Source organism: Desmodus rotundus, chromosome 6, assembly GCF_022682495.2.
Source record: "Desmodus rotundus isolate HL8 chromosome 6, HLdesRot8A.1, whole genome shotgun sequence".
Taxonomy (NCBI): Eukaryota; Metazoa; Chordata; class Mammalia; order Chiroptera; family Phyllostomidae; genus Desmodus; species Desmodus rotundus.
In genome coordinates this window covers 89,931,811-89,959,791 of record NC_071392.1, presented here as the reverse complement: position 1 = coordinate 89,959,791, position 27,981 = coordinate 89,931,811, and the positions used below count along the sequence as shown (strand labels likewise).

At 58.7% G+C, this 27,981-nt stretch overlaps 1 protein-coding gene and 1 long non-coding RNA gene across 2 annotated transcripts; one reads left to right on the top strand and one right to left on the bottom strand.

Moving 5' to 3' along the window:
* Window positions 1-53: 53 nt before the first annotated feature.
* On the bottom strand, window positions 54-17,359 carry NOS3 (nitric oxide synthase 3). Its single transcript, XM_024564485.3, has 26 exons — window positions 17,165-17,359; window positions 15,772-15,874; window positions 15,353-15,501; window positions 15,009-15,171; window positions 14,106-14,197; window positions 13,881-14,022; window positions 13,516-13,655; window positions 13,222-13,396; window positions 12,226-12,327; window positions 11,445-11,639; window positions 11,252-11,325; window positions 10,955-11,099; window positions 10,621-10,725; window positions 7,425-7,492; window positions 6,897-7,013; window positions 6,623-6,797; window positions 4,970-5,102; window positions 4,764-4,842; window positions 4,446-4,633; window positions 3,788-3,960; window positions 3,320-3,530; window positions 3,147-3,234; window positions 2,043-2,164; window positions 1,143-1,291; window positions 660-854; window positions 54-488 (listed from the first exon to the last, which is right to left on the bottom strand). Exons 1-26 carry the CDS (start codon window positions 17,332-17,334, stop codon window positions 327-329), a joined length of 3,615 nt encoding a protein of 1,204 aa, XP_024420253.2. The 5' UTR covers window positions 17,335-17,359; the 3' UTR covers window positions 54-326.
* LOC123480182 (uncharacterized) lies at window positions 4,547-6,671 on the top strand. The gene is made up of 3 exons (XR_006656082.2): window positions 4,547-4,639; window positions 4,784-4,902; window positions 6,423-6,671. It is a non-coding gene; the product is annotated as an uncharacterized lncRNA (long non-coding RNA).
* Window positions 17,360-27,981: the final 10,622 nt, after the last annotated feature.

Genomic DNA, 27,981 nt, shown 5'->3' with positions numbered 1-27,981 from the left:
GATTAGGTTTCAAGATAAGATACTCCTAAGAGAGGTAAGGGAAATCTAAAATTCACCTAGAGAACACGGAAGGGGTGACGGGAGGCCCTGGAATGCCATTGTTGGGAGGGGCCTTCCAGTTTTACACGTGGGTTGGGAAAGGGGCCTAGACAGAGAAGGATACTTCGCTCTTTCCCAGAGTTAGGCGAGACTCAGACAGATGTGGAAGGAAGGTCACCTCGGGAGGTGAGGGAGAGGTGGCTGGTTCCGGGCAGGCCGACAGAAGAGCGGCAGCACCAGTGTGGACTGACGGCCCCTCTCCAGGTGGAAAGCAAGGAAAAGGGCTCTCAGGGAGCCGGGGTGTCTGAGCCGGGCGGGTCGAAAGCCCAGGGCACTGCGCCCCGCAGATGCCGCTCCTGCAAGGAAAAGCTCTGGGTGCGTATGCGGCTCGTCACCTCCTGGGTGCGCAGCGTGAGCCCGAAAATGTCCTCATGATAGCGTTGCTGATCCTGCGGTGAAAATGAGACAGATTGGAACCTGAGGGGGAGATCAGCACCAGAGTGTGCCCCGCCCCTACCTGGACTCCGCCCCACAGGGGCGCTCCCAGGGAGACTGCCCCCAAGGGGACCGCGCCCCTCCAGGGCCCCGCCCAGCCCCGCCAAGGTCCCGCCTCTCGGCACCCGCAGCACGCCAATGACGTCGCCGGCCTCCTCCAGCTCCATGTCGCCCTCTGTCGCCAGGATGCGCTGCACCGTCTGCAGGACGCTGGTTGCCATGGTGACATCGCCGCAGACAAACATGTGTCCTCCTTCCAGGCACAGCACGCGGTGCACCTCAGCAGCCAGCTCTGTCCGAAGGACGTCCTGCACGTAGGTCTGCGGGCAAGTAGAGTTTCGGGAGAGCCAAGGGGACCAAAGTGAGTGGGGGCGGGGTCTAGAGAGGTGACTGGAACAGGGGCGGGGCTTGGGCGAGTGTGGTTGAGACTCAAAAGGGACATTGGGCACACCATAGGGCCGAGTGGGAGCGGATGCCTCAGTGCTGCTGGGTGGGAGTTGAGGGGTGCGTGGGGGCTGGGCCTGGGCCTGTGTCTACCGCTGGAGTGTGCATCGGTCCTTCCCATGTCCCTAGGTTCAGGTTATCCCTGCTCCCTTAGGGTCTCGCACCTTAGGGCTGTCGGGTTCCCGGGAGAAGGCAGTGAGGACTCGGCCAAACACCCCGCGCTGTTGGGCATCCTGCACCTCGTCGCGGTAGAGGTGGTCGAGCTGGGAGCACCGGCAGCCAAACACCAAAGTCATGGGGGCGGGCTGCAACCCTGCAAGTAGTGCGGCGGTTTGGGAGAGCCCCGCCTATTGTCTGCTCTGCCCAGGCGGACGTTCCGCTTCTTCTGGGCAGAAACAACCATGCTCCGCTATGTGGCCACTAGAACGGTACCCGATCCTGACTTGGGAGAAGCCTAAGCTCCCAGCAGGTGGTGCCTTTGCTCGTGGACCAGCCGGTGGTGGCTCGAGAACATGGGGCTTCGGACTCAGAATTGCCTTTGCACCCTCTGTCGCTGCATTTCTGGGGCTATCTGGCTCCTTCCCTATTCCAACCCCATATTCTCCCACATCTTCACCTCCCACACTTCCTGCCTCCCTCCCAGTCACCCCCCCTCCCCTTCTTGTGACTTACTAGCAACCCTGGGCACCTGTGCCCAACCTGAACACCTGAGGCTCTTGGGTCCTGGACTTAAGTAGGGGATGTCTGGCACAGACCAGAGTCCTCCTGAGGCATTTCTGCCTTCCGAGCCTCAGCCCCACCCCCTCCAGACTTCCACTTCCCTTCGTCCTTCATCCAGTGCAACCCCGACTTTGTGCCCAGCACCAGGCAGCCAGACCTGCAGGGCACTGCCCTGGCCTCCAGGTCCTCCCCTCCCCTCCGTCTAATGAGCTTCTCTTCACCTTTGTGGCCCATTCCTTGCCCTCTTTCCTACCTGGTTTCTGCATTCCAGCCCCCACCCATCTGTCCCTAGATTGTGTGACTCCCTCCTGCCTTCCAGTTCTTCCCTTGGCCCCCAGCCTCACCTTTGCTCTCAATGTCGTGCAGCCGCTCTTGCCAAAACCCCCGGAAGGGGGCGATGCCGGTGCCCGGGCCCACCAGGATGCATGGCAAGCTGGGGTCAGGTGGCAGCCGGAAGGAGGGAGCCCTAGGGCAGAGAGACACTCCATCAGGCCCCTTTTGCTTCCCCAGCTCCCATTCTTAATCAACCCCTGGGGAGGTGGAGAGAGGGGAACTCAGCTTCTGTCCCTGAGTTAATAACATGTCAAGTGCTTACTGCGGTGGCTAGTTCACAGTAAGCATGCCGTGGCTAGGAAAAGAACTCTGCTAGCAGGCAGAAGCACCTGGGGCCTCTGGTTTCTGGAAGACGAGCAAAGGAAACACAGTTCAAATCTGAACTGCACAATAGTTTGCCATCTCAGTTGAATGTGGAAGCTAGGGGAAGGGAAGGACAGTCTCTTGGTTTCTAATGAGTTCGCTGAGTGTGTTTGTTTTAAATCATAGCCTCCATATTGGTGTGTGGTTTGTATTCATTCAGCAGGCCGCCACAGCTTATTGTAAGTTAGCCCCCTGGATGGGTGGGGTCACTGGGCCTCGCTGGTGCCATCCTGGGGACTATTCATCCCCACCCCTGCCAATACTTTCGGCTCCTGGCTGCTGGATGGGGCAAGGCCTCGGAGCCCTGCAGGAGGGAAGGGTATCCTGAGTCCTCATTGACCCCACGGTACCCTGACCAGTTCCTCCCAGCTGAGTGGGGGCTTGTGCTTGACCGGGCTCAGTTCCTAGGTGCCATGCCTCCCAACATCAGACGGACTCCAAGGATGCAGTGAGAGGCACAACACATCTTCTAAAAGCAACAGGGCCTCCTCGTCGAACCCCAACCCCGTCTCTGGGAGCTGCGGTTCCAGCGCAGGGCCCTACATCCAACTCGGTGAAAGGCCCTAAGCTTAGCCCGAATTCTGCTGTGGCTTCGCTGGACACGCATCCTCGATACGTGAAGAGGGTCTTCCCTGCTCCCAATCCCATCCCTCATCAAAGCTTCCACCCTCACCCCGTGCAACTGCCACGAGTCCTCCATCTGTCCCGGCCATCCATGTGGCACTTTCTCAGCCCCCGAAGTGCCCACTTACCCTCGGATGAAGCAGGGTACAGGGTCCCTGGCCTTGAGCTGGCTCAGCCACGTGGAGCAGACTCCATAGTGCAGGGGACCCAGCCCATCTAGTGGGGGAGGAGAAGAGGCCAGTGAGAGCCCATTCTGGGGTCACTACGCGGCCCTGGCCCTGCCCCACCGCCCCAGCCTCACCCTGGGTCCTGTATGCCAGCACGGCCACTGTGAGGTGGATCTCCCCCAGGTGGGCGCTGGGCGCTGAGCTGACTGAGTAGTACCGGGGCTGGAGCAGGGGCAGCTGGGTGAGAAGCAGCGGGGCAGGCAGCGCCACCGATGGGAACTGCTCCAGCACCTCCAGTAGCGTGGGGCAACGGAACCACTTCCACTCCTCATAGTGCAGGGGGTCCTGCAGGGGGTGGGGGAGGCAGGGTGGGCGCGCTTGGAACCTCCCAGCCCTGCTTGCTGAGCTCCCTTCCTGACCCCACGCGAGCCCAGTCTTCTGGAGCAGCTTCTCAGTGCCCAGCTCCTTCAGACCTTGAGAATTCTGAGATGAATCAGCAAGTCTCCAGCTGGGTCGTAAAGCCCTGTTAGCCAGGTGGGCTCCCCACCCCCAGCACAGCTGGCTTCGGTAGCCCCTGCTCCCCACCCTGGGCGGCCCCCAACCTGGCTGAGGGTCTCGAGCTCCTGTTGTTCGCCGGGCTCTTCAGCCAGGGTGCTGAGCAGTCGAAGGAGCTGAGGGCTGGGCGGGGAAGTGATGTCCAGGAAGAAGGTGAGGGCCTGGCGCAGCGTGCAGGGGGGCAGCCGGGGGTCCCGCACCCAGCCGGGGGGAGGGCCACCTGGGGATGGTGCACAGGGGGGCTCTGAGGCAGGGGCCAAGCCAGAACTGCACTGTCTAGGGTGATGGTTGCTTCTTGGAGAGTACATGGGGACTAACCCGCCTTGTTTTACCGGTGACCTTGCCCTTGAGCAGTGGGGCTGGGCCTGTCTGCACACACCCCTGTGTTTCTTTTGGGTCCCCTGTCTGGGTTGGGTTGGTCTGGACCCCTCTATTTCCCCATCCAACTTATTTTAACCCCCAGCTCTGGTGTGGCAAAGTAGACCCCATTCTGGCTACAGAGCAAGCTAGATGGCCAGGGGAGCCTTTGAGGGGAACCCAGAGGAAGCAGACAGCCTTTGCAGAGGTGTGGGGACAGGTTCAGAGAAAGGAGCCACACTCTGTGGACTGTCCAGCTGAGTGGATGTGGCCACCCTCTGCCAGGGGATCCTGGGGCCATGGGGACAGAGCAAGCTCAGTGTCATGCCTCAGACCACGACCCCTCACCAGGGCTGCCCTTCTCCAGCTGCTCCACCGCCACTGGCTCGCCGGGTGGTGGTGGGTCCTCCACGCGGCTCAGCAGCGCCTCCACAAGGCCGGGCCGGTTGGGCGGGCAGATGCCTATGTGGTCCCCTGGCTGATACTGGAGCCCCTCCTGGCCTCCAGTGTCCAGGCGCACCAGGATCGTGGCCCGGCTGCAGGTGAGGAGAGGGGGCAGTTACAGGGGATGGGAGGCAGAATGTGGGGGCAGGAGGAGGAGGAAGGTGCCAGGGTCTGGGGAGGGAGGGGCTGGGACAGGCGTGGGGTGGGGGGTGTCTTCCTCACGTGGACTTGCTGCTTTGAAGGTTTTCCACTGAGAGGACGGTGGCCTGGAACATCTTCCTCCTGTGCACGTGCATCAGGCCTGGCGGGGAGGGGACAAGCGAAACAGAGCCTGAGCCAGGGAGCACGGCGGCACCTGAGGGTTGGTCTCGGGCCCCTGGAGAGTCAGGAGGGCCAGCAGGGTTGGGGTGGGGGAAGTCAGGGCGCACCTGGCAGCAGCTGGAGGCCCTCGGCCTGCGCACTCAGCCGGTACCTCTGGCGCTTCCAGCTCCGTTTGGGGCTGAAGATGTCCCGGGTGGCAGCCTTGGCATCCTCTCCCACGCAGAAGGTCTCACAGGAGGCCTGAGGGCCAAGGTGGCGAGGACTGAGGAACTCAGGGGGCCTGATGAGGGAGGTGGAACTGGCCCCTTGGGTCTCCAGGGGCCACCTTCCTGGGATAGTGGGAACAAAGGGGCCCGGGAGCGGGAGGTGCCATCTGAGGCTCACAGAGGACTGTGGGGTCGGCAGCTATGGTGACAGGTGGGGGACCAGGCCTGACACGGAGGCTGGGGCCCCTCGTTCTTCAGCCCGTGTCCTGCCTCGGCTGCTGTGCCAGCTGTGTGTGCCTCTGCTCGGATTTCGGTCACAGCCGCTAGATTCTTAATCTGTAGAGTTTTAGTCTGGTGTTCGGAGGAGCACAGTGGTTGGGGCGTGGCAGCACCCGGGGTCTGTGCATTCAGACCTGCATTCCTGTCCTGTTCCTGCCCTCACAGCAAACTGCCTCAGCTTCCCTGTCTTTATACCTCACTAGGTCCCACGAAGAGGAAATGAGATACTTTATGTAAAGCCCTCAGGGGAGATGCTGGCATGGGCTGTGGAGGGGTGTCTGGTGGGCCTGACCTACCCTGCACTGTGCACAGGGGCCAGAGGGAGCCCCTGCGGCCCAGCCCTGGGACGGTGCAGATTTCGTTTGTCTCTGCTCAGGTCCAAGCCTGGCAAACCGAAGGGCCAGTCCCCGGCTTGGAATCTGGGGCTCATCCAGCTGGGTCGCTCCCTCCCCTCCCACTCCACTTTGCCAGTCCTGCTAATCTTGCTTTGTGTGTGTGAAGTCTTCTATCTCTTCCTTCCTTCCTTGGCCCCCTCCCTTCCTTCCTCCCCCCCACTCCCCACTGTTACCACCCTAGTGAGCTCAGAGCCTTCCTGCTTCCAGCTGACCCTGTGTCTCTAGAGGAGGCCCCGAAACTTCGTGTGTACCCCTTCCTTCTCTCGTCCCACTCCTGACTCGCAGCCGCTTCCCCACATCAGGATTCTTTAGTCTGGTTCTCCACTTCCCCCTCTCTTCCAGTCTGAGCCTGTTCCTCCAGCTTGACTTGCTCCCCAGCACACCCCTGACCTGAGCCAGGCAGCCTCCCCAGCCCACCTCCTGGGATGCCCCCTCCTCTCCATCAGCCTACAGCTGGCAAGCTCAAGAACCCCAAACCCTGTCGGGACTGGGAGGAGCCCCCTTCAGGCCCAGGCAGGATCCCCAACCGGGCAGAGCTGCCTCTTCAGGAAGCCCGGCTTGGAGAGTCCCAGGTCTGGCAGCCACACCAGGTGCTGCCACAAGCCTGCCTGGCCTCTGGCTTCCCCTCAGGTCCGGCCCTCTCTTGATCCGTCCCCTCTCCCTCCACCCTGCCCGCCCAGGATCCCCGCCCTTGGGCACCCACTGAGGCCCGGCCCACCATGGCCTGTCTGCTGTCTTCTGCCCGGGCCATAGGGTCCACCACTCAGGACCGAGCCAAAGTGAGGGGAGCTTTTGGAAGGAAATGTCCAGGCTAGAGTGAGTCAGAGCTGGGGCCGGGGTGGTGGGGGGGCTCTGACGTCCGGATAGCCCAGGGGCTCACCTGGAAGGCGGCCTTGGCCCAGCCGCGGAAGGCCTCCTCCTGGCCACACAGCTCATCACCCTGGCCCATGGGTAGGAGCCGCTCCCCGCCCAGCTCTTCCAGCCGCGTGTCCACCGCACGGGCAAAGGCACAGAAGTGGGGGTATGCCCGGGAGCCCAGCCCGAACACACAGAACCTGGGGGCAGGGAGCCGTCACGGGAGCCCAGCCCGGCCCAGCCCCTGTGCCCAGGCAGCTGGCCCTCCCGCAGGCCTCCCCACACTAAGGCCCCCAGACCTGAGGGTCCCCAGGGCCCCCGCGCTGTCCGTGTTGCTGGACTCCTTCCTCTTCCGCCGCCAGGAGGACACCAGCGGGTCTGAGCACGAAATGCTGTTGAAGCGGATTTTGTAACTCCTGGCACAAGAGGACAAAGGCGAGGGTGACACAGGGGACTGGAGACAAGGCTCAGGCCCAGACAGAGCAAGGGGGCAGCTTCAGGGTCTCTGCACTGGGGACAGGAAGGGCCCTGCCTTGGGCTAAGCTTTGCTCTCAGGAGCTGTCTTGGGATGGAGGCTGAGGGACAGCGTCCCAGGGGGGCCTGGGGGCTCTGCTCTGCCTCCCCAGACCCTCCCCCCGACACCGATGGAGACCTCAGGAAAGACAGGCCTCTCCGAGGCCAGGGGACTGCTGATGGGCAAGCAGGTCAAAAGAAAGAGGACAGTGTGAGGCTGTGATGGGTCCCCACCTCGTCCATCTGCCCTCCTTTCCTTCTCTGCCTCCCAGTGCCTCAAGGCCCACGTGTCCCCCAAGCTCCCGTCCACTCACTTGTGCTGCTCAGGCCGGGGGGAGCTGTTGTAGGGGCCGGACATCTCCATCAGGGCCGCTGCGAAGCTCTGCCAGGGGAAGTGCCGGCGCCATGGTTAGTTTTGGTTTGTTTCAAAGTATACAGAAGGTTGGACCTTGTTATTGCTTGTAACTTTTCATTTTAATACTCTGAAAATCTCACGTTGGCTTTTTGGAAACATTCCAGAAGCGTGTAAGGTAATAAAAGAGAAAATCTGCTTGTATCTTCCCTCCAGTCTTACCCACAAGGCCTGTGTCCTGGTGACAGGGGCTTGACTCTCTAGCCTTTCCCATTGTTCTTACACACAGATCTACATTTATAGTTTTTTTTTTTAAAGTAGAAATGGGCCCTGGCTGGTGTGGCTCAGTGGACTGAACTTGGGTCTGCAAATCAAAAAGTCGTTGGGTCGATTCCCAGTCAGGGCACAGGGTTGCGGGCCAGGTCCCCAGTAGGGGGCGTGCGAGAGGCAACCACACATTGATGTTTCTCTCCCTCTTTCTCCCTCCTTTCTTCTCTTTCTCAAAAAAAAGTAAATGAATAAAATCTTAAAAAAGAAAAAGTAAAAATGGGACTACACTGTATTTACCTTCTGTTTATCACTACTCTGTCATGGACCCCCCTCCAGGTCAGCACACGGAGACTGGACGGCTACGCAGTCTCCCCTGATACGTACCTCTCACTTACAACACTTCCCCTCCGACCAGGGGCGCCTGGGTGGTCTATGGCCGAGGCTCAGACACTCCCTGCGCCTGCCCCCTCTGGTGGGGTAGTCAGGGGCCCTCCCCGCATCCAGGGCAGAGCAGCGCTTGTCCTGCACCGCTGTCAGCACTGCATCACCAGCCGGGCGGGCGGAAACGACGCTCAGTCCCCCCCCCCCCCCCCCCCCCCCGCCCCCCACACCGCCCGGACCACTGCCGGCGCTGCCGTGCAAACGGCTACAACCTTCACACGGAAAACACCCGGACACAGCCAGGCCATTGCGTGCAGCGTTAACTGTGGATGCGTTTGGCCGGTGGGTCTTCCAGGTTTGCCAGAGCTAGCATGTCCTACCTTAATTTTATTTCTCGAACATTTTACTGAAGTATAATGTACAGACAAGCACACGTCGGAAACATACAGCTTTCCAGGAACCCAACAGAATTGTGCCATCAGCATCCCATCCAGAAAAACCACCAGCACCCCAGAAGTCACCTTCGTGTCCCCTCTGGTCACCAACCCAACCACCCTCCTGATTAAAACACCACAGATCTGTTTTTGCCTCTTTCCGAACGTCATACTAAATGAATTCTACAGTGTGTGCCCTTCTGCGTTTGGCTTTTTTCACGCCACATTGTTCTGAGTCTCATGTCTCTGGCTGTGTGGTGGTAACCGGCCCAGCCTCATCGCTCTATCGCGTTTGGATATACCACGATTTATTTCTCCAGTCTCTCGCTGGTAGTCACTGGGGTTGTTTCAGTGTGGGGTGTTATGAACGATGCTGTTATAAATATTCTTGTTCCTGCATTTAGTGAATATACACCATTTTCCCTGGGGTATATTCCTAGGTGTGCTCTGTTTTTAAAAATCTGAGGTATGCCCCGGCCAGTGTGGCTCAATGGATTGAGTACGGGCTGTGAAACAAAGGGTCGCTGGTTCAATTGCCAGTGGGGGCACATGCCTGGGTTGTAGGCCAGGTCCCCAGTATGGGGCACTCGAGAGGCAACCACACATTGATGTGCCTCTCTCTCTCTTTCTCCCTCTCTTCCCCTCTCTCTAAAAATGAATAAATAAAATCTTTAAAAATAAAAATTTGAGGTAAACTTTACATACATTGAAATGCACAGAGCTTAAGGGCGCAGTTCAATCTGTTTGGCTGTGTGGCCGTTTAAAAAAAAAACAAACAAAAGTTAGTCCTGGCTGGTGTGGCTCAGTGTATTGAGCGTGGGCCTGCACACCAAAGGGTAGCAGGTTCGATCCCCAGTGAGGGCACATGCCTGGGTTGTGGGCCAGGTCCCCAGTAGGGGGCACGCAAGAGGTAACCACACATTGATGTTTCTCTCCCTTTTTCTCCCTCCCTTCCCCTCTCTCTGGAATTGAATAAATAAAATCTTAAAAAAAAAAACAAAAAAAACCACACAAAAGTTAAACATACATGTACCCGATGGCCCAGCATTTCCACTCTGAGGTGTTTTTCTAAGAGAAATGAAAACATCGGCCCACAAAAGCCTCGCACAAGAATGTTCATAACAGCTTTATTCATAATAGCCAAGCCCTGGAACCGGCCCAAGCGTCCGTCCACAGGGGAGTGAATTCCCACAGCGAGGCTGCTCAGCTGTGGACAGGAGCGTACCACTAAGACACCTAACCTCGAGATGACCCTTGGAAGCGGCTGAGTGACAGAAGCCAGAATAGCGTATGTTCCCCTCTCTGTGCCTCCCTAGAGTGCATGAAACTACCCCAGGAGACACAGGTCGGAATGGTGGCTGCCTCTGGAGGGGAGAGTGACGTGGGAGGGTGTGGATTGGGGGAATTGACGAGGGAATTTTCTAGGGTGGCACACATGTTCTAGATCCTTCCGGGGCTGTAGGTCACATAGGTCCAAATCCTTCTATACTGACGAAAGTTAGTGATTCTATTTTTCTTTAAAAGGGCTAAAACGGCCGGGGAGGCAGGGAGAGGCTGAGGTCTGCATTATGCTGCCCGTGCTAAGGTGCATTTCATCCCTGGAAGCCAAGCCCTAGGGCACCAGGAATGAATGGAGACAGAGGAGCTTAAAGATTACAGTTAATCAGGAAGGATTGAATGGCGGTGCTTAAGTTTGTTTGTTTCTTCTAAGATTTGTTCAGAAAGTGAAGGTACCTAATCTCTGTGGACATCTGAGCACCGCTCTTTCCTTTTGTTAAGAAGAAAAAGCTGAAGTTGCGTATTAAGTGGCAAATTCCTGTTTTTCCCATTCGTCAATGTCCCTGAGCAGTCCAACAGAAGTGCCTTTAGCATAAGCCCTTGCACTGGGAGTGGAAAGGACTTGGGGGCACAGTGAAACAGTGTGTGTCAGGCAGCTCCGGGTGGGCCCAGGGCTCCGGGGACTGTCATGCCTGCCCACTTGCCATCATGGGGCAGGTCCTGCCTTGCCCCCCACCCTGGCTCCAGTGTTGATTCTCCCCTCACGCCCAGGGGCCCCTTTCCTGCAGGCCTCACCTCTCCATTCTCTGGGGGATCCCCATTCCCAAATGTGCTGGTCACCACCAACACCAGCGTCTCGTGTTCAAGGGACACCACGTCATACTCATCCATGCACAGGACCTGTGGGCAAGGAGAAGACAGATGTCATCGCTGCCCGGTCCTTCCCACTCTGGCCCTCCCTGCGGCGGGGCAAAACTCAGGCCCCCACTGGGTCCCTGACTCCTGGTGGATCCCCGGGATCCGCATGGGCCCTGACTTGTCACCCGCTCTGGTCCTTCCGGGCACATCTGCAGATTCGGGCGCACCCCTCTTCCTTCCAAGACCCCTGCCTCTCTGGGCTCAGTCCTACCCGGGGGTCAAAAGCCTTCCGGAAGAGCCTCCCCAGCTGCTGCGCGTAGCCCTGGGCCCGGCCAGTCTCAGAACCGTACAGGATGGTCGCCTTCACGCGCTTGGCCATCACTGTGCCCATGAGTGAGGCGGAGATCTTCACCGCACTGAGGGAGAGGGTAGGGTGAGGGCTCCCAGGTGCATGGTCCAAGCAAGGTCTCAGGGCACTGAGTGGTGGGTGGGGTGGGGGGAGAGCCCAGAGCACAGCTGGGATGGCCCCCGGGTGTGGGGTGAAGGGCAGTGGTCCTAGGGCACCTACTTGGCCACTTCCTTAAAGGTCTTCTTCCTGGTAATGCCAGTGCCTTTGGCTGCGCTCCCCTTCCAGGGGTCTGGCTGCAGGAGAGTGGCAGGGGGGTGGAGGGGAAAGTGAGTGCAGAAAACAAAAGTTTGGAGGCCCCTGGGGGCTGCTTAGTTAGAGCCACCCTAGTGGGCAAAGCCAGTGGGGTGGTCACCTGGTAACGGAAGGCAGGGGACAGGAAATAGTTGACCATTTCCTGATGGAAGACAGGGGTGAGGCTGCCTGAGATGGGGGGCACGATCCAGGCCCAGTCGGCAGGGCAGCCCCCCCTCGCCTTCTGCTCATTCTCCAGGTGCTTCATGAAGGAAGATGTGGCAGCATGGTGGTCCACGATGGTCACTTTGGACAGCTGGGGCGAGGGAGGGGATGGGCTCGGGCTCAGTCTCAGCCCACAGGCAGCCCCAGCCCTTGTCACCCCAAAACCTGCTGTGCCCTGGGTTACCCCAAACCTAACATATGCTGTGTCCCCCCAACCACATGTGACCCCTACCGGCAGCGTGCATGGTCGAGCTCAAAGCTTAGCACACAATAGCAGCTCTGCCCCCCAACCCAATATCCTGAACTCTTGAGAACCCATAGAAGCACTCGACAGGTACTGGTCTCCCCAAACCACAATGCTCAGCGTGCTCTCGATGCTGGAATTAAGAGTTTCCAGAATTCAGTGGGTCCCACAAACTTCAACAGCCAATGTGCCCCGGGGACCAGAATTATGGAGCATGCACGAGTCAGCCAGGCTCCCGGCACATGCGAGCCCCCACCTTGCAGCACCCGCAATAGTATGTGCTAGGTCCCCAAAATGCAGGTGCCACATACCCCATGACTCTTGGACCGTGGAACTCCTTCCCGCTGTCTCTAACTCCTTCCTGCCCCAGCTTCTAAGCACCTCCCTCCCTCCCTCCCAGCCCTGGCCCTGGCCCTGGCCCTAGCCCTGGCACCTGGTAACTGTGCAGCACAGCCACGTTGATTTCCACGGCTGCTTTGTCTTTCCACAGGGACGAGGTTGTCCGGGTGTCCAGGTCCATGCAGACAGCCACGTCCTGGGAGCAGGTGGGGACGAGTCGGGGAGTGTCAGACAGCATCTCTTTCTCGGATTCGTGCATGGAAGGAGTGAGGGTGGGTGGGTGGCCTGACTGCAGAGTTCGGGGCTGGCTCAGGTTCTTGCTTGGGGAGGCACCACAGGGCGGAGGGACCCTGGGCCAGCCATTTCTCTGCCCTGGGCCTTGATTTCTCATCTCTACAATGGGTCTGTACATTTTGGGGGACAAGGTCTGCTTGGAGAATCTGATGAAAGCTGCCCTGACCAGCATGGTTCAGTGGGTTGAACGTCGTCCCTCAAAGTGAAGGGTTGATGGTTCAATTCTCACGCAGGGCATATGCCTGGGTTGCAGCATGATTGGGGTGTGTGAGAGAGGCAACGGACTGATGTTTCTCTTACACATCGATGTTTTTCTTCCTCTCTCCTTCCCTCCCCCTTGCTCTAAAAATAAATAAATAACCTAAAATATAAAAAAAAAAGGCCCTGGCTGGTGCAGCGCAGTGGATGGAGCCACCGCCTGCGATCCAAAGGGTTGAGGGTTAGATTCCCAGGCAGGGCACATGCCTGGGTAATGGGCCAGGTCCCCAGTGGGGGGTGCTCGAGAGGCAACCACGCATTGATGTTTCGCTCCCTCTCTTTCTCCCTCCCTCCCTTTTCCTCTCTCTAAAAATAAAAAAAATACATTTTTTTAAAAAAAATTAAAAAGGAGTTAAAAAGTGTCCACTAACACACGAGTTTCCCCCACTGACCCTGGCAGTTCAAGCCCCCCTTATTCAAGGGTCAGCTGTATTCCAGCACGCACGCACGCACGCCCAGCCCTGGGGCTCCTGCGCCCTCCTCCGCGGTTCTAGCTTAGGGGTCAAGGCTCCGGCTCCCACGCCCGCGGGGAGCTCACCTCCAGGATGTTGTAGCGGTGAGGGTCACACAGGTTCCGCATGCCGATCTCTGAGCTCATGTACCAGCCGCTGAAAGGGGCCGCAGGGAACTCCAGGCCCCCAATTTCCAGCAGCATGTTGGACACAGCGGGGAGGGCGTACCAGCGCAGGCCCAGGGCTGCGAACCACTCCAGCCTGGGGGCGGTGGGCAGCGGGCGGCACGGGATGCGCGTCAGGGCCCCGGGAAGCCTGGCCTGCCTTGCCACCCCCGGGCAGTCCCCTCCCACACCTGACCCAGTCCCTCTTGTGCTCACGTCGGGTGCTCCAGAGGCACCTCGAGGACTAGCTCGGGGGGCACAGTGAAGAGTTCTGGGGGCTCATCTGGGGCCTGGAGCAGCAGGGGCAGAACGTCGAAGCGGCCGTTGCCTGGGGTCCAGCCGTGCTGGATGCAGAGCTGTGGAAGCAGGGACCCCTGCATGAGCGACCTCCCATCCTGCACCCCAGGACCCCTCAGTGGCTGGATCCCCGTGCCCACCCAGGAACCCCTTCTTTGTCGTCACTCATCCCTCAACTCAGTGAGGTCCCCTCCCTCCTTCACTGGCTCCTCTTTGGCGCCCCCGTGCGTCACCCCAGAGCCCTAGCTGGATGGCGTCCCCCTCCGCCGCCTCTCTGTGCCCACCTCGGTGATCTCCACGTTGGCCGGGTCGCCCCGCACGGAGCCGTCCTGCTGCCTGTAGCCGGCGTAGCGCACCAACTGGCTGTTCCAGATCCGGAAGTCTCCGCGGCCCGGGGCGCGCTGGGGGAACACTGTGATGGCCGAGCTGGTGTGGGAGAGAGCCGGTCAGAGCCCCAACCTTTCTGCCGCCTGGGAGAGGGGCGGGCCTGGCAGGCTCGGGGCGCTCACCGGAGGTTGCCACGGTTGGTAGCGTACTTGATGTGGCTGCAGATGTAGGTGAACATCTCCTGTGCAGAGCTGCAGTCCCGGGCGTCAAACACCTGGCGGGGGAGGCCAGGGGACAGGAGGGTGAGTGGGTCTCGAGGACAGCCCCAGGAGAAGGTTTGGAGGCAGAGGAGGGAGTAGCAACCTCATCTGCATCCTGGTCCCTTAAAGACAGGGACCTGGCCTGGGGCCAAAGGAGGGATGTAACAGTGAGTGGGGTCAAATATGGAAGCTCCGATGGGGTGGAAATGGAGCTGGAGCGTTGAACGATTTCAAGGGCCATGCAAGTGTCAGACAGGATCGTTCTTATTTTATTCGAGACTCCTTCGGGATTGACTGAGTGCATGGCTTCATTCCAAATTCTTCCACGCTCAGTAAGAGTGAGGAGGCCAAGGTCAAGGATTCAGTTGCCCTGTGGGTCAGTTTGCTTCTTCTCTGAGTACCAGGGGCTGTTCCACTAGCCCAGGCTGGCTGAGTCACGTGGTGGGGCTGTGATGGGGGTGTGGGCTGAGGCAATGGGGGGCTGGAAGGGAGCAGGGTGTTTGGGGTGGGCTTTTCCGAAAGGCCGCTCATGTTGCTCTGACAACCCCCCCCCCCGACGGGTCACGGCTCCGCTGTCCCACCTGCACTGGTCCCACCTGCGCTGTCAGCCTGGGTGCTCCTGTGCTCCGGCACAGCTGTGGGGCTCCACAGCCAGGCGTTAGCTGCCGGGCGAGAGCTCCCAGGGGTGCCAGTCTCCGAGGGAGTGGGCAGGGATCTCCCCACTGCTTGAGACCCCCCAGGGAAATGTCAAGAGCTACCTGTACCCCTCCTCTCCTATTTTATGTCCCTGAGGCCCCACTCTGGATGTTTGCTGGCCAGCCACACCTGCAGCTTCCCCCACTGGATCCGGCCCACACAGCGGGGGGCATTGCGCCAGGCCTGCTTGGCCCCGAACACCAGTTCACTCTCCCGAAGCTGGTAGGTGCCTGTAGCTGCCACCTCAGCTTCCACCTCCTGAAGCCTCTGCTCGTGGGCCTGAGAGCCGCCCCTGTGAAGGAGAGGGGAGCAGAAGGAGGTCTAGTGGGGTGGGGTGCCCCCAAGGCCATGTGGGTGTTGGGGGAAGCCCGTGGGCGCTGAGCTTAGGCCCCTTGTGGGTGGTATCAGGATGGGGGTGGAAGTGGGATGTAGGGAAGGACGGGATGGATGGTGGTGTCAGGTCAAGGCCATACCTCTTGATGGAGCTGTAGTACTGGTTGATGAAGTCCCTGGCCTGGCTCAGCAGCTGCTCGGCGGGCGGGGGGCCCTGGCCGGGCCGGCTCTGCAGTTTCCGTGGAAATACCAGGGAGCCCAGGCAGCGTCGAGGGGTGCACGGCCCATCCTGGGTGGGAGTGGGGAGCAGAGGTGGAGAGAGCTGGGAGCACATGGGTCAGGACTGGGTCAGGGTGCAGGGGACCGGGGTGAGGGCGCAGAGGGAGGTATGGGTTCAAGGCCTGGGCTGAGACTGGAAATAGGCGTGAGGTTGGGTGGGTGAGGGCACGGGCTGGAGACTGAGAGTCACCAAAGTCCCCTGGCTGTCCCTTAGCTCCTCTCGTCCTTTCCAGTCTTGCTTCTTGGCCACTTTAGGACTTGGGGCGGGGCTCCCCCTTACCTGCTGCGCCTGGGCACTCAGGGTGTCGTAGGTGATGCTCCCCACTACCCAGTTCTTCACACGAGGGAACTTGGGCCCCTCTGGGGACCGGGTGTGCGGGGGGCTGTTGGGAGCAGGGGAAGTGTTTTCTTTTGGATGTACCCCAGAGAGCCCACTGACAGTACCGCCAGCCCCGTCGGTTTGCTGCTTGCCTGCCAACTGCTTCCTTACATGTTCTCTCCCCTCCCGACAACCCTAGGAGCTGGTCAATATCTGCATCCCTTTCACAGATGAGGAGCCTGAGGCTCGGAGAAGTGAAGCGGCTTTGCAGAGGCCCCACAGGCAGAGCGGGTCCGTCCGTACCCAGCGCCCCTGACTGTGGGCTGCTGGGCCACAGTGCTGGGCCCCTGAGCCCCTGGCCCGAGGCTGGGCCTGCCTGGCCTCTTCTTGAAATGGGGTGTCCAACCCCTGCCCCCTGAGGTTGCGATGCGCCCTACCTTGAGAGGCAATGGGGGGCTAGAAGGGAGCCTGTGCCCACAGGGACTCTCAGCCCAGATTCCCCTCCTCACTCACGCCCCTCCTGACAGGAGCCATCGTGTGAAGGGAAGCCTCGGAGGCCTTATCACTTCCTCCCAGAGCCGCCAGGCCGGCCTCTGGGAGGAAGGGAGGGCCTGGGGCCTCGGGTGCGCCTGTGCAGAGCCTTGCCCGAGTCAGAGCTGCCTGTGGCAGCCCCAGCCAGTCTCCCGGCCTGGCACCCCACCTGGCCTCCGGCTTTCCTCTCTCAGGGACCTCTGCCCCAGAGAGGCCTTCCTGGGAGCTGGGGCTGCCCCGTTAGTTCTGGGGTTGACGGCCACTACGAGGAAGGGCCTGGAGCAGGGGGAAGGGGCCCAGTGGCTGTGTCATCTCAGCCTCCCATCCCCATGACCTGCATCCTGCTTTCCCCTTTCTGTGAGACCTGTCGTCTCTCTCTCTCTCTCTCTCTCGTACCCCCCCCAACCCCCGCAACGTGCTTCTGTTAAATGATTATCACTGTTTGTGGAAGGCTTGTCGTGAGCTATAAACTTACAACAACCCCGTGGAGTAAGTACGCTATGTCCCTATTTTATATAAATGAAGGCTCAGAGAGGTTAAGTAACTTGCTCAAAGTCAAACAGCTCTTGGCGACACAGCAGCATTCAAACCTGGTGAGCTGGCACCCTTACCTCTGACTTTCACCTGCTGCCTGCTGGCCCTGACCTTGGTCTCTTGTCTGAGCCCCCTTGACCGTCCTGTTCAGAAGTCCACACTGACAGACCTCTTGCCTCAGTGGCCTGGCCCTCCTGGTGGGTTGCCCACTCCAGCCCTTCCAAGCTCCAGGCTTCGGGCCTGGACACCTGGCCTCCCATCACCTGGTTCTAGCTGTTGTGGCCCTCACCTGGGGTCTGGCGCAGGCGGGGGTGCGGGTGCAGGTGCAGGTGCTGGTGTCCAGCTGGGCTCAGATGTCGGGGAGGCTGGGCCCTGCTTGCCACACAGGCCGAGGCCCAGCCCCAGCCCCAGGCCGCAGGGTGGCCCCGGCTCCTGGCCCACACTCTTCAAGTTGCCCATGTCGACTTCACTTCAGCTCTGCCGCTCTGAGCAGAGCCCGGCCTTTTCCTTAGGAAGGGGAGGGGGCTCTCCGGTGCTGGCCCTTGCCCCGCCCCTGTCCCACACACAATGGGACAGGAACAAGGCCGCTGGGAGGCTCTGAAGCCTCGGCTCCCTGCCCACAGGCCCACAGGGTGGGGAGCGGACGCCAGGGTTCCGCTCCAAGAACTGGGGCTGATAAGTGGGAACCCAGGTGTCCCGCGGAGTTCTGGGGCCGGAGTGCAGAAGCTGGGGTGTGGGGGGAGGGTGCGGGGGAATGACAGGGTGGACACCTGGAGGGCCAGAAATTCCCTTCTGTGATGTCTGACCACGGGCGACCTTTCCCCTGGCCTGTGCTGGCCGTGCCCTAAGGGGTCCTGCAGAAGGTGAGCGCTGTGTCAGTAACAACAGGTGAGTCCCAGACTCAGTGACCACAGGGGCCTCTAGGGGCCTCTTAGGCACTCTCCTTCACCATCTGAGCGCCCCTGACCCCACCTTTGAGTCCTTTTGGATTCTTAGGGTTACAGGCCCAGCAGGGATGCAGTGACCTTTTGTCCTTGAGCCTGGCATTAGGGCATCCCTTCCCCTCCCGGCCCCAATTTCCTGGAACCCCCGCCCCCTGTGACTCAAGTGGGGGACACAAAATTGCAGGAAGCTGTCATCCAGGGCCTCCACCCCCCATCCTGTCATCCAGTGACGTCCGCTTCCCTGGGGGTGGTAGGTCGGCAGTCAGGGCCGGGGCAGGGACAGCTCACTGGGGAGAGCTTAGAGCCCAAGCAAGAGCATGGGGATAGGGAAACTACGACTCCCAGAATGCTGGTGACACACACCAGCCTTCTTCAAGCACCTCAGAGAGTAGTGCATGCTGGGGTTTGTAGTTCCAAGCCATCTGGGGGCTGCAGAAAGGCCACGAGCTGGAGCCATCTGGATCTGCAGGGGTCAAGCCTCATGGATTTGAGACCACAGAGGCCGAGAGAAACGGCAAGAAAGAAACGGAAGCTGAGAGACGGGACAGGCGGAGACTAGGAGGGGCAGACAGGCAGGCAAACAAACATGTAGATTTGTGTTGGCTGGACTCCTCTGGAAAGCAGTGAAGGAGAAGATTGGGTGGGCCTGGGTGGGGGGCAGCCAGTGGATCAGCCGGAAGGAATGGGCTGTGCTGTGAGCTCTGGGGTCATACCAAGGGGGGAGGGTCTGCTGGTTTGGAGGGAGGTGGGTGCTATAAACATGAACAAGCCTGAGCTCCTAGATGCCCAGAATGCTTTGCTGCTGGTCTTTCAGCCAACCGGCAGGTGAGAGGCAGAAACATGAGGTCTGTGCTTAGTCCAGACCTGGCCCCGAGGCCCCACCCTGCTCTCCCCCCTTTCCCTTGAGGCGGGAGATGGCTTCCAAGCCTCACGTCTCTGACATTTTCACCCACGCAGGCTGAGGCAGCAGACCCCATTTCTGGTCCCCATTCAGCCACCATCTAAATGTTCATGACTTTTTCCAGATTCCAGGTAATGGAGCTGTGGCTGGCCTCCTCGGGGACAAGGTGATGACAGGTGTCACATGCTGAGGCCCTCCTGACCGCCTCCCTGCACCACTGACCACTGCCCCTCCCGTGGTCTCCTGACCTCCGGGCTGGGCTCCCTTCTCCTCTGTGTTCCACACTGCCGTCAGGGTCATCTCAAAAGCAGGGCTTACCTCATGCTTTGGCTCTCTCTTTAATCCAAGCCAAGGCCACTCCAACACACTGTCCTGGCCCTCAGTTTTCCAAGTGTGCTAATCACAGCCTCTGTTTGAGACAAATGGGCTTCTTCGCGGATTCCCAAACAGTCCTTGTGTTTCCCTGCCTCCGGGCCCTTGCCCATACTGACCTTCCCATTTGCCCTCTGACTAAAGGAAATCTTTCTCTTCCTCATGGCTCAGCTTTGGCAGCTCCAGAAGTGTCCTGCCCAGCTCTCCCTTCAAGAGAGAACCTGTTGCAGCAGGTGGCAGACACCTCCCAGCTGCAATGCGTTCAGAATCTGCCCAGCGTGCAACACAAGGCCACCTGCTTCCTGGGCAGCTTTAGACCGTCGCTGAGCCCTGGGAGGCACAGGGGCTCACGGTGTCGGGCCAGCTGGGACTCCTCTACAGCAGTCTTTCTGCAGAGCTCCTGTTGGCCTGGCAGAGAGCTTCTCAGACTCTCCCCACCCGACCTTCCTCCTTTCATCCATGTCGGACCTGCATCCCTTCCCGGAGGCTTTTCCTGCCTCCCTGTTATCTTTCTCAGGCATCACCCCAGTTAGTCTGTTATGCCTCTAACTCCTTCTCCACGTGCTTCCAGATGGCCTGACCTACATACGCCCCCACACGATTCCCCTGGGGGGCTTGCTCAGAGCCCCTTCTCCACGTTCCCTAGGCCATGGAGCATCTCTTGGTTGGTTCCTCCTAGGGCGGTTTTGGGGCAGTTTGCTCTATATCTGCAATTTCTCTCCCCAGTGAACGCGTGTGCTCTGGAAGAACAGGGCAAGCGCTGCTCACTTGGGATCTTGCTGGGCCCCAGGACCCTGCACTGAGTAGGTGCTTCGTGAACACTAGCAGACAGGGGGCTCAGACCAGCTGAGGCTGGACGGGTCTGTGTGGGCAAAATGAAGGGGTCAGGCTGGTGAAGAGGTTCGCTCAAAGAGGGGGCATTCTCCGGCCACAGGGAGTCTGGGGACAGTCCGGCCCAGCCACACTGACGGCACGAACCAGCTGGGCCTGAACTGGTGTTTGTCTGAACTGTTCCTTTTCGGAAGAGTCAAAACGCAGACAGAGAAAGTTGGAGGCGGCACTTTTTGCTGCGGGGATTTTTCCTTCCCGCAAGGCCTTGGGGCTGCTGCCGCAGCACACCGCCCCAAGTGTCCTGCGCATACTCAGGGGTGGAAGGCCGTTTCGGATCCTTTTGCCTCTGGGGTGGGCTTTCCCTCCCTCCGTGGCCTGCAGAGTTCTCTCTGTCGGTCTAGCTCTTTGTCCTGCTGGGGTGCCAAGGCTCCTGCGTCTCAGTGGCTGACCAGTCTGATCAGCAATTGCATTTTAAAGAGTAATTTCTGAAAAAACGAAATTTTCAAGACCCGCAGATTTGACATCCCACTGATAGGGAAGAACTTTGACTTAGTTTTTATTTTTAAGATTTTATTTATTTTTAGACAGAGGGGAAGGGAGGGAGAAAGAGAAGGAGAAAAACATCAACATGTGGTTGCCTCTCACGTTCCCCCCACCCATGGGCACCCGCCCAGCAACCCAGGCATGTGTCCCGACTGGGATTCGAACTGGCGACCCTTTAGTTCGCAGGCTAGCGCTCAATCCGCTGAACCACACCACCCAGGGCAGAACTTTGATTTTAAAGGGTGGGATTTCAAGTGGGCAAGGGCTTTGGAGAAGATCTGTTTGGGAGCCCAGTCCCTCGGTTCCTGGCAGGGGCTGGGGAGGTTGGCCTGGACCCCAGCCCCCATCGGCCCTGGTCAGTGAGGGTGACAGACCCTTGTGTGGGTGAGTGGCCTGGCCCCTGGCTCCTCTTGCCCCCGCAGAGGGCGGCAAACCTTGCCCACGCCTCCCTCCGGGAGCACAGAGCAGTGCAGGGCCTGAGGTGGGATGCCTGGACCGTGGGGGCGGGGCGTCCTTGGCCCCAGGGGTGTGTGCAGGGTTGCGGGGCTGTGGAGGGTGGCGGGTGACGGGAGCGGAAGGCCCTGACTCTTTATAGCTCAACCCGGGGTTGTTCAGTGTGAGCTGGAAGTGCCCCACCCTCCCCACTATGAACAGCTTCCTTCCTGCCTGCTGGCAAGGCCTGGGTGGGGAGCCGAGGGGACAGGAGGGAAGGAAGGCGGGAAGTGGGCAGAAGGGAGGGGAGCAGCCGTCTTCGGCTCAGGATATAACTCATGCTGTATTGGCACATCGGAGCGGAGAGGTTTGCTCGGCTACCAGATTGCAAGGCGGGGCCGGAGGTCTGGGGAGGGGCTTCGGGCAGGGTCTGGGGTGATCAGGGCTCAGGCAGGGGAAGGTGCTGCCCGTCTGAAAGGGGCTCCTGGCTGGCACGGCGGAGCCATCAAGCAGCCCCGGCTTTTCTTGAGGTATCCGCTTGGGGGCAGCAGAGAGCCAAACAGAAGAGATTGGAGCAGAGGCCTGGGCTCAGACACCCAGAGACAGACAGTGACGGCCTGCGCGTGCCTCTGAGCCCCGTTGGGTGCTGGGTCAACCCTAGACCTCCGGGACCCTGAAGTGGTTTCCTGATGGTGACTCTGTGACCAGCCCCTGCTTCTACACAGACCACGCGGGTGCGGTGAACTGAAGACTCAGGGGAGCCCAGGGCGCCCTGTCCAACACAGCACGGGGCGGCAGCTGCTGGGGAGCCGCAGGAGGGAGCACGGGTCCCCTCGTTCCAGAGGTGGGCTCCTGAGGACAGCCGGTCCCTGTTCTGGACACTCTTCTGCCGCCTGGTCCTCAGCCTGGTGGGAAAGTCCTGGGGCCTAGAGGCCTCGGAGGACTCTCAGTCCTTGCCCCCGGGTAACGGTGCCTGCGCTCGTGGGGGTTTTCACTAACTTCCCGAGGGAAACTGGCATCTCCTGGCCTCGATGGTCCCGAGAGTTGGTCCCGTGTGCCTGCTGAATCACATCCCGAGTGGGCCCTGTGTCTGCTGGGGATGTGTGTGAGTGTGCACAGGTGTATATTTATGTGTGTGTGAGCATATATGTTTGAGTGTATATGTATGTATATGTGAGTGTGACAGTGTGCATGTAGGCACGAGTGTGCAGGTATATGTATATGTATATGTGTGTGTGTGTGTGTGTAAACACACATGTGCAAGTGCCCTTGGGCAGTGTGTCCTGGGGCTCACTCCTTGACCTGACTCCTTACCTCATCCTTTCCCTCCAAAACTAATTTGGACTGAGAACACTGGTGTAGATATGAGTATTTTCACATCCATGGGACATGAAATTGTCCTTTGCTCCTGGGATCCAGAGTGAAAACAAGGGGTTTTTAGGGTCAGGTGGAGGTCTCCTGAGTGACGGCCATGGGGACCCCTGTCTCAGGCCGCAGGGACCCTACGCAGAAGGCCACAGTGGTCAGGGATCAGTCTCACAGGCCCTGCCCCCTCCTCCTCTCCCCTCCCCCTCTTCTCTCTTGCAGCTCCTCCAGCTGGCTCCGTCTCCTGCTGTGGCTGCTGGGTCTCTTGGGAACCAGGGCTTTGAGTAACAAGTGTGCCCAGCCTGGAAATTCCGTAGCAACCATCACTGGGGATCAGCTGGGCAGACAGCCGTCCCCTGCCTCTTAGGTGCTCTGGGAGGGGCCAGAGTCCCTCTCCAAACCAGGGTGGGAGGAGATGCCTTTAGATCCCTGCACTGGTTTGTGAGATATGGGGACCCTGGTCCCAAGTCCTGATGTAAAGTCAGTCATTGTGTGGCACTTTTCCTGTTCTCCCAGGTGGATTACAAGCCCCCTTGACTCCCAAAGACCAGCAAGTAGGATGTCCCTGGTATATTTACTGCTGATAATGATCTTGACCGTTCCTGGGCTCCCCCGTTCTGTTGTCTGGTTTTCTAACCCCAGCCTAGGCTGCTGAAGGACTGGCAGACCCCAGTTCCTAGAAGATCCCGATTTAGATGGTGTTCTGCTTTGAGGATCCAGAAGGGGGAGCTTTCTGAACCTTTCTTTTTTTTCTTTTCTTTTTTTTTTTTTTTCAGAGGAGAAAGATTCTTCTCTTCCTGGACGTCCTGGGCTCTCACAGGGTGCCTGGCCTCTGCGCTCATCTTCACACCTCACCACTTGTACCTTCCTGTGGGAAGGCTCCACCCTGGGCTGCTGTTCTCCAGACGGATGGAGACGAGGTGTCCTGGCCTCTGTTCTCAGCCAAATTCTCCCAGAACCCTGCTCCTTTGTAAAGACTCCCCCCACCCTTCCAGCCTTGAAATGATCTATCTCTTCCTACTCTGCAGTCAAAGCATTCACGGTCTGCACCACTTCTTGGTATTTGGGATTTAGGCACTTCTCTGTTGGCTGCCATTAGTCATACTTGGCTCTTACAATATTGTCTATTCACAAGTGAGCATTTTTTCTTCCCAACTTATTGAAAACTTTTTAAGGCCCAGGGGCTGGATCATATGCCTTATATCTATCTCTCTAGGGGTCCCACGCAGCCTGGGGCACATGGAAAGTCTGCGAGCAGGCTGGGGAGATGATGGACTTGGGGTCTGGGTGGACGTCAGTTCTCTCTTCTGGCCTGTCATGTTGGCTGGTGAATCGTGGGGTGGGGTAGATACCTGCCGGATGTGGAACCAGCGTCGGGTGAGCATCCACATGCTCACCCCCCACCCAGGCTGCGGCAGGCTCTGAATTCTTCCTGGTGAGTTTAGCGGAACGAGCAGGGCATAGTTTTGGAGAGCTGTGGGAGCCACCTCTGTATCTAGAGCTCTGTGGGACTGCAGGGCTCTGAATCTTGTTTTCTTTCATCTAAGATATGAAAGTGTTTCCTTCTGGCTCTACTACTCCATAAAGCAACAGAACACCCTGCACCCCACCCCCCACCGCCAAGGGAAAGCCCACGACTTACAAGTGCAAAGTTCAGAGAAGGAGCTGTATCTTTTCCTTGATGACTTGGGTGGGAGTGGTGGGGAAGGCGCATTCTGGACATACAGAAGTGAGACCTTAGGCTTCTTAGCACCGGTTGGCAAAGCCAGTCCTTGCTTCACTATAAGGTCATTCCTGAAGCTACTGCCCAGCTGCAAAAGCATTTTCACGGTTTGGAGTGACTCTAATTCCCTGTGTCCCAAGGACGCCCCGGTCTCAATCACCTGAGCAGCCAACCCTCCCTGGTTTCCCGCCGGGCTTGTCAGGAAGGGCTTTCAGCACCTTGGACAGAGACGGAGCTCCCGCCCCGCAGGACCTGCGCTGCCAAGAGTCTGGGATCCCCTTCCAGGCCAGCTTCCTTGGTGGTAGGCACCAAAGCGTGGTTCTCTCCTTCATATTTTTCAGACCCTCAAAAACACCCTAAAACAAAGCATTCTACTCTCCCTTACACCCAGGTTCCTGTTCCCCATCAGTGCTCCCTTTAGAGTAATTCTAGAGCTTCAGCTCTCTAAGTTCTGGAGCCTGGCTTAAGCCCCTTCCTGTGTCTGAGGAGGCTGAGCCCCTTCCTTAAATCTCAGGGATAGGTGGCTGTTGAGTTCTGGGGCAGAGGAAACTGAAACTGCCCCACCTTCTCATTTGGGGGTAAATAGGTCAGTGGGAGGATGCCACACCTGACCCCCTCCCCTGCCCCACGGGATCTTGCTTTAGGAAGATGTTCACTCCCTTCCTCTGTGCCTGAGAAAACCCTTACCATCCAGGAGGGGCCAGCCTTCGACAGGAAGCCGTCCTGGCTGCCCCAGCCAACCCAGCGCCCCACCTCCTCTGGATCCCCTGCCGGGATTGGCAGTTACAGGGGGTCTGGCCAGATAGTCCTCAGGACATTTCATGCCCTTCCGTTCCCTCTCCCCAGCTGGATTATGAGCTCCCTGCAGGTGGACTCCATGCGACGTGTCTTCTTCCAGTGATGGGTACACAGCAGGGTGGAGTGGGAGACGGCTGAGTCTGAAGGTCTTCTAACCTGCATTAAAGATCTCCCACTTCACGTTTAAAATCCTGAAGTCAACCTGTAGGCCGGACCAGGGTGCTGTCTGTGGAGTAACCACTGGCCTCAGTGGCACCGAGGATCTCAGGGGGATCCCAGAGACAGGAGGTGGAGGTGGAGATGCGTACTGAGGGAAAACGGAGGACGCATTGATGGGCGCAGAGTGTGACTGTGGAGCATTAAGGAATCACTCACTGTTGGGGCTGGGAGGGACCTCAGAGATCAGCTTGTTGGCTCTCCTCACTTTACAGGTGTAAGGAAAGTGGCATTTAGTGAGCCTCCTAAAGTTGCACAGAAAGCCAGCCCCTTTCCATCACCTCTGATCTGGTTCGAGACTTCGGCATGCCTCTCCTGGATGACTGCATAGCCCCGTGCGGCAGCTCATGTTTTTCCAATAGGTCCCCTCACACGTGCTTTTCTTATTCTGTATTAGTCACACTCCTCCACAGAGAGGTGGCGTCTAGGTTCCTCTCTTTGAATCAGATTGGCCATGCTGGTGGCAGAAGTTATTTTCTGTGACTTTCGAGGCTGAGCTACTAAAGGTGGTACAGCTGCTGCCTGGAGCTCTCTTGGGACATTTGCCCTTGGAACCTGGCCACCCTGCTCTGAGGAAGCTGGGCAGCCACGAGGAAAGTCTTTGTGTAGGTGTTCTGGCCCTCGTCCTAGCTCGGTCCCAGCTGACAGCCGGAATCAACCAGCAGACTCGATGAGTGAACGAGCCTTTCAGTCCTGAGCTGAGTGGCTCAGACACAAGTGGTTCTGGCTGCACCCTCCCTGATGGCAGACCCTTGAGCAGAATAAATGCTGCCACTGATTTAAGTCATGGGGTTTGGTGTGGCTGATTTTATTGATTTATTTATGGACTTATTTATTTAGTTTCGGCAGGGGGGAAGGGAGGGAGAAAGAGAGGGAGAGAAACATCAGTGTGAGGGAGAAACGCCAATCAGTTGCTTCTCGTATGTGCCCCGACTGGGGATCACACCCACAACCTAGGCATGAACCCGGAATTGAACCGGCAACCTTTTGTTTTGCAGAACGGTGCCCAACCCACTGAGCCACACCGGTCAGGGCACCACTGTGCCTTTGCACACACAATAAAAGCACACTCCTCAGCCCTGTGTGAATGGCTCCAGCCTACAGCTCCACCGATATTACCCCAGACTGTTTTGTCCACAGACTCCGTCTCTCTGCCTTTGCTCATGTTGTCCTCTCCACCTGCCATGCTTCTGCCCTGTCCCATCTCGACCTTCAGGGACCTGCTCTGAAACCTCCTCTAGCTGAACATAATCAACATGTCCTGGTAACCCCATGGCAATCAGCTCAGACCGCCCTGCTCTGCCTGCCCAGCGCCTCTCTCCACCTTGGTAGACAAAGTTCCCGGAGCAGAGATCCTCGGTTACCCCCTGTCCCTCTCCACCCTCACCCCCTGGTGTCTGGCACAGGAGGCCCCCAGTAAACCGTTGCTGATGTGATGAGTAGTGGAACCCAGATGAGAAGTCACATCCCCTGAGTCCTACTTGCTGGCACACCTTACTTGCTTCTTTTGCTATCACCACGGCAAGGAGAAAGCCCCACCACTGGTGCACAGTGGGGTGGTGGGAGAAGCCCTGGGTTACGACCCTGGCTGGGGGTTCGAGGCGGGTCCCTTCCTCCCTCCTTCCCTTTTTGAGCACCCACTGCTGGAGGGGAAACATGCAGATTCTTGGATCTTTCTCTCCTCCAACCCCAGTTCCTCTCCAAAAATGCCTGCATCTTCAGGCCCCTGCTGCCTGGAAGAGCCAGACACTGCTGCACAGTCCAAGCTGCACCTTGCACATGGAGGGCTTCAGCGTGCTCCTCCTCCCCAGGGTTTCTCGGGAGCCATTGCTCCCCAGGCTGCCTCTCAGTCCCCTGTGATTGCCGCGTGCTCTCCTGGCTCGATTTTGGCTGTCTTGCCCGGCCCGGTCCTTGGGGGTCCATAGCGGGGGCGGGGGCTGTATTTTCTTTTTCCCCACCCAGGATGTCCTGGCTTGACTCCTTCAGACTGAGCAGGAGCAGAGGGTGGGGTAGGCAGGATGTTTGCCACAGACTTTTCTCCTTAAATTGTGTCTGGGAGCTTGGAGGAGACTAGTGTCTCACTGTCTATACAGTGAGGGTCCCTCAGCCACCGGCAGGGTAGGAAGAGCTCTCCCCGGGAACAGCTCTGTGAGCTGAAGTTGGGGTGGAGCAGATTCTAGTTCCGCTGGGTGTTACGGATGGGCACTTGCCTCTTTCTCCTGGGCCTGGGGGGAGTGGAAATGGGAAGATGATGGGCAGGGAGGCTTCAGCTCATCTGTTGCCCTTTACCTTTTGGTGCCTGGCACCTACAGGCCCAGGAAGGATGCTTTTGGGGAGAGCTTGTCCCCATCTGACAGCCTCTCTTCCTTGTCCCAGTTCTTGGTTGTGGGGGTGGCTCAGTGAAGCTACCTCCAGGCTCTCCCCTCAGCCTCCAGGAAGAGTGTGTGTGTGTGTGTGTGTGTGTGTGTGTGTGAGAGAGAGAGAGAGAGAGAGAGAGAGAGAGAGAGAGAGAGAGAGAGAGAGGCAGCTGCCTCCAAGGGGAGGGCTACTTTGGGCCTTGTCTCTTCTCTTTTGGGAGGCCCAAGGGCCCCTCTGATCTCTTCATCCCCCCCATGGAATGAGAGCAGAGGCCTGTCCTGGGAATGTGGGTACTGAAGTGTGGACAGCTGGTGGCCAGGCCAGATGAATAGCTGTCATGCTCCCCCCATCCTGCCCTGCTTTCCTTCAGCCTGGCTCTCCCCCACCCTCGGTCTGGAGAGAAGGGGATGCTACCTGCAGATGTCTCTTTTGTGTACTCTGTCCCCACGCCCGTCCTTACTGCAAGCCCTTTCTCATTCTCTAAACCCCCCAACGTGGAGGGGAAAACACCCCATTCAGATGGGAATCACCGTGGCTTTTGGGCAGGCAACCCAGCGTCCGGGGAGTGGTCACAGGAGGTGGAGGTGCTGGGCTAGCCATAGCCTGGGTTTTTTGCCCAGCAT